Here is a 17319-nt window from a genome sequence, read left to right as displayed (position 1 = left end):
AAATGATGATTTAATAACTCTGTTATTCAGCCTCTTACAGTGGGAATGGGACCCACCATTCTTCATTAATGGGAATTGCACATTTCAGGAGCTTTATATAATCCAAATGACTCAGTAGGACTCTCTTATCATTATTTAGTGTTGCTTTCAATATGTGATCTGGGTTTACTTCTTCTCTGTGTCCTTTTCAGCCTCAGGCCTCTCTCAGATGTGATTTGATCAGGAGTGGCACGACACTGGTTGGCCAGGTTTGCACCACAGTCGCTTTGGGAACAAAACTGGAATGCTTTCTCTGCACTCACTTGCAAGGGACTCCAGTGAATTTGGCTTATTTCTATAATGGGGGAAGCTCTAAACAGAGAGTGTTAACCTGTCACCTTCCCACCAGAGATTAGCACCTGCCTCCCTCCTGGACCCCAAAACGACCACAGATCACAACTTAAAACTGGAAGTCCTGATTACATTGTCAAGAAATGCAGTGTAATGGTTGAGATTTTGTTTTGAGTAACTTTAGTAAGATTGATCCTCACGTATTGGCTCACAGCCAGCGTTCCTGCTAAGATTTTTCATCTGTGAGCAGAGTGAATTTTGTCTTGAGCACCAATATTGATGCCCTGTGTACTTGTTCGGATGTGTGCCACTGTGGGCACCCATAACATGGGAGAGGGAGAGGAAGAGAGAGACTCTGTGTCTCTCTAATTAACAAGGTGCATGACACTTGGCACTCAGTCTCACTCCCACCCAGCCTTAATCCCACTGTGGCTGCATCCATGGACTCCCCAACCCCTGTATCCCATCTTGTGCACACTTTGCCACTAACCCTGCATTGTGCCTCCTTTGCCCTTAACTTCTGCACAGTGCCCCCTCCATCCCAACCTCTATAGTCTCCTGCCAGCTGTGCCCCCAGCCCTCATCCTGTGCTTCCGGCATGCCCTGCAGCTGTCTCCCTGGCCAGTGCCCTCCACCTCTGTTGCTCAGAAACACCCATGCCAGTTGCCCGGCACCTTTTGGCTGTGGTGCCCGGGGCATGGACCTAGTTTGCCCCGCCCTTAGGCTGGCCCTGAAACAGGGCAGCCAACTGCCACGCAGCTCTGGCTCTGGCCCTGCCTGCCACGTGGCACTGGCCCCAGCTGCCAGAGCTGCCGTCACCACCCACCATGCTTTGGGGCAGGTCGGCCACCAGAGCTGCCCACCACCCAGTTGCCCTGGCCACGGGAGCTGCTGCCACCTGCCATGCAGCGGCCCAGCCCTGGTCACTGGAGCAGCTACTGCCACCCGCCACGGGGCCCATTGACCACCGCTCCTGCTCTGGGGAATGGCTGAAGCTAGGGCCAAGGCCGGGTGGTGGCTGCCCCACACACGACCCTGCCATGGAGCAGCCGAGCAGCCACTGTGTGGCCCTGCAGAGGAGGAGAGCGAGCCTCAAATTCTTGGTGCGTGTCCGTGAAGGTGTACACCTCAGAGGGAATCATGCTCACCACTGTAAGGAAAAGCACAGTTACATTTCAGTGTAAACGTGTGTCTCATAACTATTCTTTCTGTTTTACCTGCCACTGAAACAAGTGACACCGAAGGTTATTAGAGATGAAAGAAATCAGAGGGGGGGAATTCTCTGGTTCAGTTTGTTTTTACTTTGATAGCACATGTGTATATTCAGTTTCACTCTTTCTTCTGTATAGACATTATTTGATCTGAGGAAGTGGGTCTGGCCCACGAAAGCTCATCATCTAATAAACCATCTTGTTAGTCTTTAAAGTGCTACATAGTCCTGTATTTTGTTTCAGCTACTCCAGACTAACACGGCTACATCTCTATCACTATTCTGTATAGACAGGTCTTAATCTTGCAAACTGTGCAGTTGAGACAGACCTGCGTGCCCCTGATGCACATAGCAGGGGTGTGGTATAATTTCCATTGGGAAGGGTCTCTCAAACTGTGACTCTCATGATTGTTTATCATGTATTTGAAACAAAGGCTGATCCACAAACTTGGCGGTTTTTACTTTTTCTAGCCTTCAGTATAAGGTATTGATTCCAGAAAAGAGAATGTATTGAAGAGCTTTCTGGAGATATTGGACATGCTTTATGTAATCATAATGAAAGGTAAATAAACTAGAAAGATATTATGGCCCGCTGAGTGCTGTGAGGTTTTACTGCCCTTTGTCCTTGTTTAGAGCTGGTCTTGAAAAGTCCTTTTGCCAGTGGTGGGTATGAAACGTTTCCTGGCAGGGTCTTCTAATTCCTTCTCTTAATCACAAGGTAGTGTTTTAAAATGAATTACTGTCACCAAGGTAACAGCATTATTGTAGCAGCAATTATTACAGCAAATATTCGTCCTTGTGAATATCCTATCTCCAGTGTTCTGGTTTCATAGCCAGCAATTTAATAGGGCTAATGGTAGCTTCTTGACTGTTATTGAAGCATCATAGCGCCTATGACTAATTTATTCTTCATTCCACATCTGTCCTTCCCAAAAAGACTGGGCATGGTTCCTGATGGAGACAGTCTGAGTGGTTTGAAGCTTTTGTGTGGTAGTCGGGGGGGGGGGGGGGGAGGTCCCTGCAGAACAGGCTGGTTGGTCAGCAGTTCCCCAAACCATCCTGCTGGTGCAGGACATAATGGGGAAGAGTACTAGTGGCTGGGTAGTATGAGGTAGACACCAGCATGTGCCCATAGTGACAATTGCTAGTGTTCTACTGAGCCATAGGTGGGACTCCTGCCCTTCTGGTTTGTCAGTGTATTGGGAGGGGGCATGCAATGAAGGCCTGTTTATCCTCCAATCCTGTGCAGTGCAGAACAGGATGTGACCTTAAGCTCACCTGACAAAAGAGGTGAGACCAGAAGCTAGCTCAGTAAAGAGAGCTAAGAAGTGAATGAACCAACACCTACTTCAAAAAATGCCATTGTATGCAGGTAGGGATGTTAAATTTAGATTAATAGGCTAATCGAATAGATGATGCAATTTGAATTGACTATTTGATTAGTCTATAAGGGAGCCTTACCCTGGGGCTATTGTTATACTTCAAAGGCAAAGTGATGCGGGGAGCACTGGGTCAGCGGGGGATTGATTGAGTCCCTTTGCTCCCCGCGGTGTGGAGCAAGGGGCAGCACCACATGGAGGCCGGGGTCAGCTGGAGACTCCTGCTGACCACAGCTCTACGAGGCATTGCTGCTTTGAAATGTGGTGTGGAGCCAGGCAGGACCCAGCTGGGGAGTCCCCAGTTGACCCCAGGCTCCATGTGGTGCTGCCGCTTTGAAATGCTGCAGGGAGCTCCGCATGGTGTTTTAAAGCGGCAGTGCCACGTGGAGCCAGGGGTCAGCAAGGAGTCCCCAGTTGACCCCAGGCTCCATGCAGTGCTGCCGCTCTGAAGCTTCCTCCTCCCCTTTAGCCCTCCGCCCCATGCTTTCTCTTTCTGATAGAGGCAGCAAGTGGGGGGAGAGGAGGGAGAAGATCTTGTCGACTAGTGTATCGATTATCCGATAAGTTTTTGCTTTTGCTTATCGGATAGTTGACTAGTCTTTCATATCCCTAGTTGGAGGCAGCTGATTTCATGGAAAGAGAAAGTGATGTGCCCTGCTTATTGGCTTTTTGCAGTTGGTTAGATCTTGGGTTTTAGGAGGAGCATTACATTTTCCTTTGAGCAGGAATGTACTAACTACAGTGTGCGTGAACCCATTTTACTCCCTACTGGATTGCTCTATTCCACACCTCCCTTTTGCCTCATAAAGAGTCCTTGCAGAAATGCCCAGCTTGCTGTAGTTTTTTAACGTATGAGTTCTGGAAGAATTAGGTTCATTTGGTTAGTAACTAAGGATGCTGTATTAGCTAGATTCAGTCTGTAAATGGGGATGTCTTGCGATGCATTTCCATTTCAGTCCACATGTTCATACACGTGTGACTAGAGAGATTGCTGAGTGGCAAGAGGTTTACTTTGGGCCATAACATCCTCCTTTCATACCTAGACATGCCCATGTCACACCTTGATTGCGTGCAGGAAATCAGACATGGCCTTTGTTATCCTTCCAGGCTCTTTGGCAGAAATATAAGAATCCTCTTTTTCAAATTCATCTTCCTCTGACTTGTTGTCAGATGAGTTGCAAGGCCAGCATCTTGCCTTAAGTCTCTTTGAGCTGTTCTTGTATCTGTGAAGTGAGGTATAAAATCGTATACTGGAGACATGAAAAGTAGATTTTTTTTTTTCTCTGAAAGGTCAGTCTAGTTCTGAGCGGAGGGACAGAATTGAAAGTGAATATTTCAGCAAAAAAATCTAAGCTTCAGCATGAAGGAAAACTCACAGTGCAATAGCTCTGAAATTGTCTTGAAACGGAGTTTATCCTTGCTTCTTGGAATCTGTCAGTTTAGAGCTTCAGTTAGGTAAGCCAGGCAAGTGTGACTTGAACTGCCAAAGAGCTACGAGGCTTCTACAGTGGTGTGATTCCTCTTAAAGCACTTAACAGGCCTGAGTCTTTCTGCTTTTCAAGTTTGAAGCATTTGTTTTACCTGGAGTTTCTCCAAGAGCACAGTTCATAATGTTTGATTGGGCTCTCGGAACTACCATGCAAACAACTAATGAGAACTGCGCAGCAAGGTTTCCTCACTGCTCTGTCTTCAGCAGGGAACTGCTTCTGTAGCTGAGGGAGAAGTGCCCCTCCTGCAGCCAGGCAGTTCCATAGGTGGGTCTGGGCACCGCTGAGGGTGTCTGCTCAGGGTGAATTGTTCAAATTTGGGGCTCTCTATAGCCCCCAGACTGGAGACCTTCCCAAATGGGCCACAAACCAGTCCCACAGAGCGCTTCAGCTGCCTGCCTGGCCAGCCAGAAGCCTCACAAGCAAAACCCTTCTGACACCCCAGCAATATCTTCCGACACCCCAGCAATGTGCCCCAGATAGCCCCAGGCCTCATACACAGGTGCGGGGTTTTAGCACCCAATCTCACCTTCCCCAAACAAGTTCTGTCCGCTTCCAAGAAACCAGCCACTGATCCCAGGTCAATTTACACTCTGGACCTTACCCACAGGATCACGCTGAGTCAGTCCTTTAGAAACTAAAATCTAAAGGTTTATTACTAAAAGAAAGAAAAGCATGAGAGTAAGGTTGTTCAAGTATCATAGATTACATGCATCGAATCTCCCAGTTCTCGATGCAGGCTCGCAGCAGAGATGTTACAGCTGCTGGCTTAAAAGTCCTTTGTGTACATCCTATGTCAGGATGGGTCCACAGTTCTTTCTGGCTTGTTGATCCCTCCAATGCTGAATCTGGGATGAAGAGCTGAGCTGAGCCCCCAATGGAGGATGCCACATGGCCCCTATATACCTCCTTCCTCGTCTCTCCTTGGCTGCAGCAGGTCACCTGGCCAGTGGCCTATCCCTGTGTTCCCTGCTGGTAGCCCTTAGGTATCAGTCACGATTCTTGAGGTGTGTCCTTGACCTATTGAGGGCTGTTGTTCCATGGAGACTTGCTCATTAGCATGTCCATAGGCTGAGCTTCTTTGACCATTGCTCAGCCACATACAGAGAAACATTCGGTATCCACACAAAGTACATGCTTATAACTTCACACACAGACATTATACAATCACATGAATAGCATATATAGAATCAGTGTAAGATAAGCTTTCATTTGACACCTTGCATGACCCCCTTTGTACCAACTTTTTGGGGCAAATGCCCCCCCCACCCGGACGGGTGCAACAGTGATCTGGCTGCTCCCCTAAAATCCAGTCACGTGACATGTGGTAGCCCTGAATCTCTGGACAGGGCTTATTAAGCAGCTGCATGGCCGTGTTACCGCACAGATTAGAGGGAACCTTGCTCAGCAGTGAGCTAAAGTGATGTCAGCTATCGGTTGCTGTGAACAGTAACAAAGTCTGTTGATGTTAAACTATGATTCTGTGAAGTTGCCATCCCATTGCTATGCTGTCTGAACATGCCCAAAGGTGGACTAAGCATCCCTTTGGGGTTTTATAACGTGTTTTAGACTCTCTCTCTCCCTGCTCCATGAAATATCTTGGCTGAGTCATAGGTTGAATTTTAAAAGCTGGTTCCCCCCAGCACTGTCTCTGTGGGGGGCCGGGGAGGTAGAGTCACAGCAGGAAATGGCACGAGCGGACACTGAAGCAGTCTCCCATCACGCCGGTTCTGCTGTGATTCTGCGGGGCTCTTTAAAGGCTCAGGTGCCACAGGGAGCATGGGACCAGCGGGGGCGCTCCTTGCAGGGCTTCTGCTTTTGAAATGTACAAGAACCCTGCCAGGGCGGGAGCTCCTGGGGAGCCTGGAGCTTCCCACAAACAGAGGCTGCTTTGGTATCTCGCAGTAGGGATGTTAAATTGTGAGTAATTGACTAATTGAATAGTCGATGCATTTTTCATCAACTATTTGATTAGTCCTTAGGGTGCCTTCCCCTTTGGAGTGAGGCAACACCCTTAGAGCTGTTGCTACATTTCAAAGGCGAAAGTGTCACATGGAACCCGGGTCAGCTGGGTCTTTCCCACTGACCCCGGGCTCTGTGCGGCGCTGCCACTTTGAAACACCGCGTGCAGTCCGGGGCCAGTTGGGGTGTCCCCAGGCTGCATGTGGTATTTCAAAGTGGCAGCGCTGCGTGGAGCCTGGGATCAGCTGTGGACTCAAAAGTGCTGCTGCTTTGAAATGAATGTCGTTTTGACTGGGTTCCCTGCGTCGTTTCAAAGCAGCAGCCCCACATGGAGCCCGGAGTCAGCAGGGGAGTCTCCAGCTGATCCTGGTCTCCGTGGGGTGCTGCCACTTTGAAATGTTGCGAGGAGCCTGATGCCGGGCTCCTGTGATGTTTCAAAGTAGCAGCGCCAGCGGGGGGTCCCCAGTTGACCCTGGGCTCCATGTAAAATGCATCGACTATTTGATTGGTCAGTGACTCGCAATTTAACATCCCTACTGTGAGATGCAAGAGCGGCCTCTGTCCTTCTGAATTTCGGGGTCCCCGGGACCTGCCGCCCCACGCTGCTGTCTCAGATATAGAGGCAGCAGCACAGGTTGGCAGTGGGCTCCCCAGGAGTGGGACCGGGAGAGCACTGGCTGTGGCCCCGCCCCCAGGGGCCATTTCAGTAACTGATAAGAATATTTGCGGCTACACAAAAAACTACGTTACTAAAAATCACGTTCTCTAACATCCCTAATTAAATCAGTGTCACAAAGTATGCAAGATTTGTAGATCATAGAAGCATGGAAACTAGCTATATAGGGTAACTCTCTGCCATGCAGGATTGTTCCTTCTGACATATTTTGATCATGTTGAAAGTGCTTGTATTAAAGGACCTTGTCTTCATCCCTGAAGGGTAAACTAGAGCCTTGTTGATAAGAATAGCAACTGTGAGACTGTAACATTCCATATTTAGACAATTTTTTAATAAGTGCCCCTCCATTGCTTCATGTACTGACCTTCCTAAAATAGTGCAATGTAAGATACTCAACATCATCACAGTGCATTGTGATGGGAAGTGAGAGTTGATAGACAGTATAAAACTTAATATATGTTTTAAGCATAGAAACTTCTCAATTCTATGCTTAGTCTGCGACATTTTCTAGTTTAGTATTTTGGCTGAGATTTTCAAATTCTCCCCAAAAGACTTAAATACAGAATTCAATTTAAATGTAAAATTAAAGGCAGTTGGTGTCTGCCAGGGCTGATCCCCACTCTGGTACTCCAAGTGCAGAAGGTGGGAGCACGCAAGAGACCGTAAATACCTTGCCTCTCTAGCCTCTGCTTACAAAACTTCCCAGAGTCACAGATTCACTGATTTTTGGGGGTTGCTGCCACCACCAAGTGAAAAAAGGAAAACCTCTTTCTTCTTGAACCCAGGAGGGAACACTTGGACTTCTTCCAGAGGGGTACCCCCAAGCTGCTTTACCACAAGAGAGCTTAAAAAACCCAGAGATAAAACAAAACATCAGTCTTTGGTATCTGACCTCTTAGTCTCATGCATGCATAACACAGACAGACACAAGAATGAATTCGCTGCCTTAAAAAAGGGGATTTTATTAACAAAACAAACAGCTATCCTCGATAAAGCTTACTTGGTTGCTAGGTGTTACAGAGCAACTGAGTAAAACAAATTAAAATGCAGAGAACATCTCTGGGTTTGCTCTTAGATAGTGAATGGGGGAGGGAAGGCACAGAGTCACACAGAGGAGTTTAACCAATGAGGCAAACCAAAGAAAAATGCCCTGATCAGGACTAAATTCACCTTTTCCCTCTACTCACGATCCGTGCTGCTCCGTACTTCAATGCCCAGTTCACTGCCATGTCCACTATTTCCTATAGGCATGGTCATTCTGATTACTGCATCTGCTCCCTCCCGCCCTTCACACAAAGGAAGAGCAGACAAGAAGTATCTGTATCTTAATTCAGATTTCAGCGCTGTATCCTATTGGTTCTTCTGGCCTTCTGCCCACACTTGTGCTAGGTACCTGAGTTTAACCCTTTAGTCACCAAGTGCTGGCCAGCACTCCTCCTATCCATCACAGTGTCCAAAGCCCTTAAGTAGCGTTGACAAACTCAGCCTTATTTTCAAATATTCATCGGTACATAGGAGCAAGAGGTTTTCCTGTTTTATCTTCCTATCAGTCCCTCTCTGAGATTGTGGCTCTCCTGCCAGCCAGTAGCATGTACCTCTGTACTACCACATGGAGACAGACACCCCTCTCCCTTGGCCTGGGGAGGTTGTTTTGGTGGCTCACCCCTAAAGCCTGCCCTAGAGCCCACCTGCCGTGGCTGTTGGGAGGCCAGGGGGAGGGGTCTTCCCCTGCCTCCCCCCATCCAGGCAGGTGAAGGATCCAGGGCTCCCACAGCGACCCAGGCTCCCTGGACAGCTCTTACCATGGCCCAGCTCCTGCTTCTAACCTGGCCAGGCCCCCACAAGCCCATACACTAATCTGGCACTGGATGTGCTGCTGCATTGGGTTGACAGAGCAGCCTGGAGCCATGGGAGGGAAAGGTCAGTTGGCTCAGAGTGTGTGGAATTGGGGCTGCATTGAATGTGGAGCTGGTATTACAGCAGGATGGAAACCTTAACATAGGTCCTCCGGGAAAGCTTTTCTGCTTTCAGGTTACTTTCCCACTGCTCGTGCAGTTTTACACCGAGGCCCCGTTGGCTGCTGTGCTCTGTGCTGGTCTGTCTGGAGTGGTATTTCTGTGGGAAAGAGGAGCGGCTCTGCAGCTGTTTTTTAACTCGTGTTAGGGAAACATGTAGCGAGAGCTGGCTAGAAAATCATTAATCACTTGGGCTCCCACAGCCTTCAAGAGTGCACTGCTGGGGCTGAGCTGTAAGCCCAGCTGCCTGCTGTGTTTGCTTTGTTAGCCACAGGCAGCTGGAGGGGGTGGGGGGCTACAACAGTTAGAAGCAGTCAGTGAAAGCGAGGAGGGTCAGTCACCTTTACAGTTCTGTATGACTGACCCTGCTACTGGGAACTAGGAGCATGCAGGAGAGGCAGTCTTTGCAGGCGGGCTCTGCTTGGATCACATAAACATCTACCAAGTGATGAGCTGACTATGCAGTTTGAGTGCACTTGGTCGGTGGGCCTGTGTACCAAGCTTAACACTACTGTTATTCACAGCTATAAGGTAAAAGGGGGCAAGTATTGTGCTAGAGGATACAGAAGATGGCTCAACATTCGGCTCCCTGGGGCCCACATTTAGAATTTTTGCATAGCATGAAGCTTTAGAGAACTCTAAGGCGTTTGAGACTCTCTTGTACAGTGGTCCCCAACGTTTCGTGGCTGCCGAGCGCCAGGGGCGGGGCCAGCCCAGATGTTTTGGTGGGCGCACATAAATGCCCCGGCAGGCACCATGGCACCCGCGGGCACCTCGTTGGAGACCACAGCTCTTGTATATTCATTTCAGTGTCCGGTCTGTTCCCCTAGAGGAAAATGGGAATGAAGGTTGAGAGTATATCACAGTAACCTAAAGTAATCGTCACAAGGATATTGTAATTCTCCCAAAGTCCAGGAGTTAAGATGATGTTTAAAAGAAATCCAAGGCAGTTAAGCTAAGAACTACACAATTTAGGGAAATCTTTAATTGTAGCCCGCAGTGATCTCATGGAATAACCATGCAATTATGACTGAGGCATTGATTGATCTGATTCAGCCTTAGTGCTTTCACATGTCTCTTTCTTCTCAGGGTGTCATGGCACTCTGACTGGCATCTCTGCAAAAAGGTGTCTTGAAAGCCAGGTGTGGAGAAGGTGGGAAATACCTGTATTTATGGACAAATAGCTGTGACTCAGTTTCCCACCTCACTTGGGTTAATTTCTTTCCTGGGACAGTCACGTAAGCAGTCCTTACCTTTGACGCTGGTGTGGATCAATGTTCAAGACTCATCAGCATCTTCATGGCAAGTGTAGCTCTTGGAGATACAGTGGAAGACGGTGACTAGATATTAACTTCTAATGAGTGGTGGTGATCAGCAAAACTGCAATTTGAAACCGAGAAACAGGTATCTGCTCACTGTACTGAGAACCTGGCTGCCAAGTGCCACCTAGCCCCAGTTGAGTACTGGATGCTCTGGGCTACATGCAGGGTGTACTGCTCACATAGATATCTGTGTAAGCTCTGCTTTTCTATTTGAATCTAGAGATCCTACCCTAGTGCGTTCGGGTGACTAATAACCGCTGGCTTGTTTTCAGACAGATGCTCTGGGTTGCTGCAAAACTTCTGCTGCTTGTGTGGGTCCCAAAGAGTCACCAATGAGAGCATAGAAACTTTTGACCCCACAGGAAGAACCACAGCAGGAAATGGAGTCTCTCCATAGGGCTCTCCCTTTCTTAAAGTGGGGGTCCAGAAAGAGTGTATATAGGTCAGAGGGCTGGGTTGCCGTGTGGGTCCATAGACAGGAGTTGAATGTGAAAGAAAAGTGCAGGTTATGGAGCTGATGACACTACCAAGCAATAGGCAGAGCCTTGTGGTGAGACAAAATTTGCATCCACATCCGTATCCAAAATGAGCTGGGGCTGTCCACATCCATTTCTGCTTTTGAAATGTACAAGAACCCTGCCAGGGCGGGAGCTCCTGGGGAGCCTGGAGCTTCCCGCAAACAGAGGCTGCTTTGGTATCTCGCAGTAGGGATGTTAAATTGTGAGTAATTTAACTGTGAGTAAAGCAGATATCCACAAATTTTCAGGGCTCTGTGTACAAAATTTGAATCTGAATCTGCAAAAATGAGCCACAGATATCTGCATCCGTCTGTGGGTACCTGCGGCTATAAAGCGGATATTCACTGATTTGCAAGACTTTAGCAATAGAAGAGGCAGTGCAAGTAAAGATAGAACCTCTGTAGTCTGGCACCCTGAGGACCTGACCAGCGTCCCTCTAAGCTGCGCGGCAGCACACCTTAATCAGCCCTGCCCAATCAGAGGCTCAGGGCTCAGTGCATAGAGCTGTCTGACTGGGCAGGGCTGATGAATCACCTGTGAAGCTGAGCTGCCACACACCTTAGAGCAGTGGTCCCCAATCTTTTTAAGCATGAGATCACTTTTTGAATTTAAGCACAATCCAGGATCTACCACAAACCCAAATACCCTGGCCCCGTCTCCTTCCCACCCCCTCTCTGAGGCCCTGCCCCTGCTCACTCCGTCCTCCCTCCCCCATCCTCACTCACTTTTATCAGGCTGGGGGCAAGGGTTTGGGGTGCAGGAGGGGTTCAGGACTGGGGGCAGGGTTTGGAATGCGAGCTACAGCTGGGCACTGCTTACCACAGGGGGCTAAGGCAGGCTCACCCCTATCTTGACCATGCACCACTCCCAAAGCAGCCAGCAAACTCTCTCCATCCCTGCCCCCCTCTGTTCTTTGGAGATGGGTACAGGGTGGAGGGAGGGACACGCTGACATCAGCACTCCCCCTTGTGCTTGTGACCTGTACAGCAAGCAGGAGGCTCCCAGGGGTGAGGGGCACCTCCAAGGCAGAGGGCAGGAGCAGCACGGCAGTGCTGAGAGGGGAAGTTTAAGTGCCAGCACTTGATAGCCTCCTGGCCAAACCTCTCAGGATCACCTGTCAGAGGTTCCAAGATCTACCAGTAGATCCCGATCTACTGGTTGGTGACCACTGCCTTAGAGGGAACACCGGTCCTGAGCCATGCCGAATTAGAGAATTTGCCATACGACGGGAGGTCAGTATTATCTAGCACCATTACCAACACTTCCACTGCTTACTGGGCTCTTAGAAGACATTTAGGGCTAAATTGGAGCTAAATAACAGCACAAAACACTGAGCCAGAACTGGTGGCTGTAAACACACTTTATAGGACCACTGGACACTTGACCACACCCATGAAAAGTGGACATTTGACTTAACTCAGATCATGCCAGACCACGGATGTTGCCAAAGCAGAGATTGCTGGATTAGAGAGCTTCAGCCTGTACTTATTCTTCCAGTCCCAGAATACATTCACCTAGAGCCTGTCCTCTTTTTTTCCCATTAACAGCATTGAAGGAGAGTACGTTCCAGTGGCTGGCGATGAAGTCACCTACAAGATGTGCACTATCCCACCTAAGAATGAGAAGCTGCAGGCTGTAGACGTCATCATTACTCATCTAGCACCTGGAACAAAACATGAGACCTGGTCAGGCCATGTTCTCAGTTCCTAAGGTATCCAGCATGATGCTGTACCATTGAACACACTGCGCAACTGACTTTCACGTTGACAAATGACTATTTTATATATTGAGCGGGTAAGGTTGGCATTGGCCAAATTACCATTTTTACAATAGGCATGATACTTAAAAACAGTATACAAACTCTAAGGGAAAAAATAGCGTAAGGAAGTTTCCACAAGTTTATTTATTAAAAAGAGAAAGAAAAACTAGCCGGGCTTGTCTGCTTTTGTGACCTGAAGGATAGTAGATGCCCAAAGATGTTAGGAACTTGAAAACAGGTCAGCATGATAGCTGTTCTATCAAAAAGGCAGCACTGAGGAACTCCACTTCGAGGCCCAGTATCTACCTGTAACATATTGCTCCCTTGAGCTAAATTGCTGTAAATGTGCAGACTGCTCAGGCTTACTGCTAGCAAGGTTCTCAGTAAATGTACTTGAGAGAGCAAGTTTCCTTGCTTCAATTTGTTTTCTTCACAAGCTAAATAACAAGCACACTCAAGAAAGGTGTAATCTAACTGTTATCAGTTTTGACAGCACCTTCTTAGTAACTGTCAGGTGGAAGGGTTGGAAATTAGCTATGTGCAGGAGTGTGGAATTGTTAGCTTTATGAAATGTGGGTTGTTTATGAATTTACTTTGTGTGCCTTGATGGGTGGGTGATTAGCAACAGATTTACAGGGCAGTAGTTACAAAAGTAGGTTGCTTCACTCTAAGCAGTAGCAAAGCAGCAGAGGTGGGAGTGGTTCACAGCCTCTGATGGTGCCTGAATTTAATGAAATCTTTACGCTGCCTTGATTTTTTTCATATATGCATGCTTGAGAAAGTAGTTCGTAACTGCCATAGTTCATTAGCATTTATACATTCACTTTGCTTGTTCTGCCATGGTCAGATCACTGTATATAAAATGTTGTGCAAGTTAGTTCGTTAGCTTGAGTTATAAAGCCTTATAGTGAATGCTTGCAGTCATGTTTTCCTGCAACACTTGCTCTGCATTGAATATTGCTACCACCACCACCTAGAATCTCTGCTTCTGTCTCTGTAGGCTTTTAGGCAAACTACTGTAACTATATTCATTTCTGCACCAGCTCTGATACTGCTTGTCCTTCCTAAGTTTTCCAAATGAAGAGTTGTCCCCCCCCAGTTGGAGTGACACTTGCATCTCTTAGCTACATGGAATTTGCCTGTTCCCTAAAGCAGTACTTGAGCTGATGTGGAAAGCATGATGACGCTATTTCACAGAAAAAGGTGAAATGTCCCAACCAATTCTAATCTTCCGTGATTACAGGAACAGAAATGTGAAGGTTAATAATTACTGTGATTTTTTGTTTTACTTTTAATTATTGTACTAAATCACTTGTAAATGTAAAACCTCTATTATGGGTTTAGTAAGCTGTAGTTTATTAATATTCCCTGCTTCCTTTACAATAAAAATGTATTTAATAACTGTTGTTTGATATCTTCAGCATGCACACTCACTACCTAGTCTGTATTTAACATTAGTATGAATTAAAAGTAGAGGATATGGATGGGTGTGGGCCTGGGGCGGGTGAAGTTGTTTGCAAATATCACTTCTGTGCAATATCAGATTATTTGTTAGAAAATGAGTGACTTTACAGTTTCCCAGCTGGTAAGAACATTAGTTAATTCTAGCAGTTGTGTAAGTTGACTGATCTGTGTTGTCTTTTATAGAAGACATTAGGTTTTAAGTAAACTCTGTTTTTTTAAATCCAGGTGTTTATTTGATAATCACAAAGCTTGTTTATTTTGAGCAGTGTAATCATGACCAATGAGACTTTTTCAGCCTATCACTAAGGTAGGTGTAACACCTTTAAGATCCAGCACACAAAAACACGTATAATCAGCTTGTGTTTGTGGCATCGCCACATTGGTGATTATAAACCTGCTGCTTGCTACCTTTTTGGAACAGTGTATGTGAATTTCAGCCCTGTGTAGAGGTCAGGATATCCTGCTGGTCCTTTACTGGCTCTCTGCCCAGCCCTTTGACAGCATGTGAATGGTTACAGTTGTACCATTTTAAAGGATCAGTATCAATAGCCTACATTACTCTGAATGAACTGTCAGTTTTAAGAAAGTGGTATAACTAGTTTCTTATTTTGGATGTCCAGCAGCACAAATTCACCCTGCTGTGAACAGATGTCAGTGTTTGCAAGAGAGAACTGGTCCAGTTGTTAGATAGTAGGTCACTTTTTAAACAGTTCTAGAACAGCTTGGCAATGAATTGTGCCCTACTAATAAAATATTATCTGTGCCTGATGAGTGAAGTTAACTGTTTGTGACCACAGGAGCTGTGGGGTCCTAATGAACCAAAGTTCATCTTTTATTGCATTAGATCAGATTTCCTCTAATCTTTGTTCAGGTTTGCATTCCTGTCCCAGGATTTCCTGTACTAGTTCCAATGGGAAGGGAAGGTTTTGAAAACTCTGGCACCTCTAGAATTCTGCAGGGACTTGCCAAAGTCTGGAGCCAGCTATGAGGAAACCAGGGGCTCTCTTGTTCCACCTCCTATGCAAGTCTTAGAGGAGAAGGGGAAGGTTATTCAGAACAAGAACTCACTTCATACTTAAGATCAGTATAAATTTACTGTGAAATCCCTGCAAGTCTAATGGGATGCACCCATCTCCCCATGCCTCACCCTCCTCCCAGCTCCAACTACACAGAATCAGCAGTAGGGGTCAGAAGAAAACTATGCCACAGAGGTCTGGTGTCTTCAGGTACTTTGCATTCATGGTTTGTAATTTATTTCATCAGAAGATGAAGTTGTGAGGGAATTTCTCCGCAATCATGGAAGGATCGCTGCAGTTTTTCTGTCAGGTGTCTATTGTAATGGATCTGCATCCCTTTGCATGAGGAACAACACTTGTACCATACACTCAGGGCTTGCCTCGACTACAGCTGGGATTGATGCTGTAGCTACCAAATCCACCAGGGGTCAATTTAGCAGGTCTAGTGAAGACTTACACATTGACTACACATGAGATGAATAAGGGGAGTTCACAGGAGCTTCTCCTGTCAATGGAATGTGGTGTGAACCCTGCAGTCAGTAGATCTAAGCTACATTGACTTGAATTATATTCATAGTGTAACTCAAATTGTGTAACTCAGATTGACTTTTCAATGTAGCATTGAGCTGCCCTTAGAGAGGGAATCCACCATCTGTTTCCTTCCCCCCCATAGCAGCTGCCCCAAGTAAGCACCCCACATATAAAGCCTCTGGTCCCAGCCTAGAGCCCCCTCCATCATCCTCCTGGACCCCACATCAAAATCCTGAGCCTACTCCTGCACCCTAACTCCTGGCCAGACCCCACACCTCTACCCCAACTTCCTGCTCTGAGCCCACTCCCAAATTCCAAACCCATTGGTACCTGCCTGGAACCCCCTTGTGCACCATAAACAACTGTTCTCCAGCTCCATCCCATAGCCTGCACCTGCAGCCAGAGCCCTCATTCCCCCACACCCGAGCCCCCTCCCACATTCCAAATCCCTCAGCTCCTCCCCCACCACAGCTCATCCGCAGAATGAATTTTATGTGCACATCATCTCCCTATTGGTGCACATATCAACATTCATTCTGCACATGGACATAGAAATTAGAGGGAGCACTGACTGCAAACATCCTTAGTCTGCTATTGGCTGGCTTGTTCTCTGCCTCAAAATTTCTCAGTCAGAAAATTCAATAGCTAATGATCTGCCAGAAGCTTAACTTTCAAAGGGACCATCACACCTTCATGGGTGCCCAGAAGGCAAGGGGTGGCACAGAATGGAGCACTTGATGCTTTCCTGTGGCTGGCATTGGCCACTGTTGGAAGGCAAGATACCAGGCTAGATGAACTTGTAGTCTGACTCTATAGCTGATTTGCAAGCCACTTTCAATGCCTGAGAACTTTGCCAGAATTGGTACCTGACCAGCCTCCCCGCACACAGAGCAAAGCTTGGCACAGAGGGCAGGGTCCAAACAGGAAATAATATAAAAGCACTCCTCAGAGTGGAGTGCTATAAAATAAGGGCAGGATCTTCTGCTTACATAGTAATCGGCTAGCAATTTGTCTGAAATGTTTCATAAGTCAGAATCTCTGGTTGCCCCACTGGAGGATACAAGCACATGCGCTCAGCTGCCTGTTTGCCACCTTTATTAACAGTTGAGTCTTGGTTTTCCCTTTATTTAGTTATTCAGATTTTATTTCAGCCCAGTTGTTGTTTGCTATTTGTCCATTAGCAGAAGACCCTCTGGTTTAATCCCTGCCAAAGTTGTCCATTGGTAGGAGAAAAACACCTCAGCTGTGTCTACATATTAGCATCCTTTTTCCAGAAAAAGGATGCTAATGAGACAAGTCAGAATTGCAAATGCTGCAGGGGATTTAAATATTCCCCGCAGCATTTGCATGAACAGGGCTGCCGCTTTTTCCTGGCTCAGGGCTTTGCCAGAGAAAAGTGCCAGTCTAGACGGGATCTTTTGGAAAATAAAGCCTTTTCCGGAAGATCCCTTATTCCTCTTAAAATCAGGAATAAGGGTTCTTCCGAAAAAGGCTTTATTTTCCAAAAGATCCTGTCTAGACTGGCGCTTATCTCTGGCAAAGCCCGGAGCCAGGAAAAAGCGGCAGCCATGTCCATGCAAATGCCGTGGGGAATATTTAAATCCCCCGTGGCATTTGCAATTCTGACTTGCCTCATTAGCATTCCTTTTC

The 17319-nt window shown here is 47.1% G+C and overlaps 1 protein-coding gene across 3 annotated transcripts in view; it reads left to right on the top strand.

Annotated features, from left to right (window-relative positions):
- CARHSP1 (calcium regulated heat stable protein 1) overlaps nt 1–14059 on the top strand; it is a 48895-nt gene extending 34836 nt beyond the window's left edge. For all 3 annotated transcript variants that reach the window (XM_075899279.2, XM_075899280.2, XM_075899281.2), the window contains exon 4: nt 12447–14059. In XM_075899279.2, coding sequence (XP_075755394.1) covers nt 12447–12609 — 163 coding nt within the window. In that variant the 3' untranslated portion in view covers nt 12610–14059. The remainder of the gene's footprint in view (nt 1–12446) is intronic.
- The last annotated feature ends 3260 nt before the right edge of the window (nt 14060–17319 follow it).

The sequence above is a fragment of the Pelodiscus sinensis genome, chromosome 15, assembly GCF_052426305.1.
Source record: "Pelodiscus sinensis isolate ZL-2025 chromosome 15, ASM5242630v1, whole genome shotgun sequence".
Taxonomy (NCBI): Eukaryota; Metazoa; Chordata; order Testudines; family Trionychidae; genus Pelodiscus; species Pelodiscus sinensis.
The sequence above is the reverse complement of the archived record's forward strand: the minus strand, read 5'-3'. Positions and strand labels throughout refer to the sequence as shown.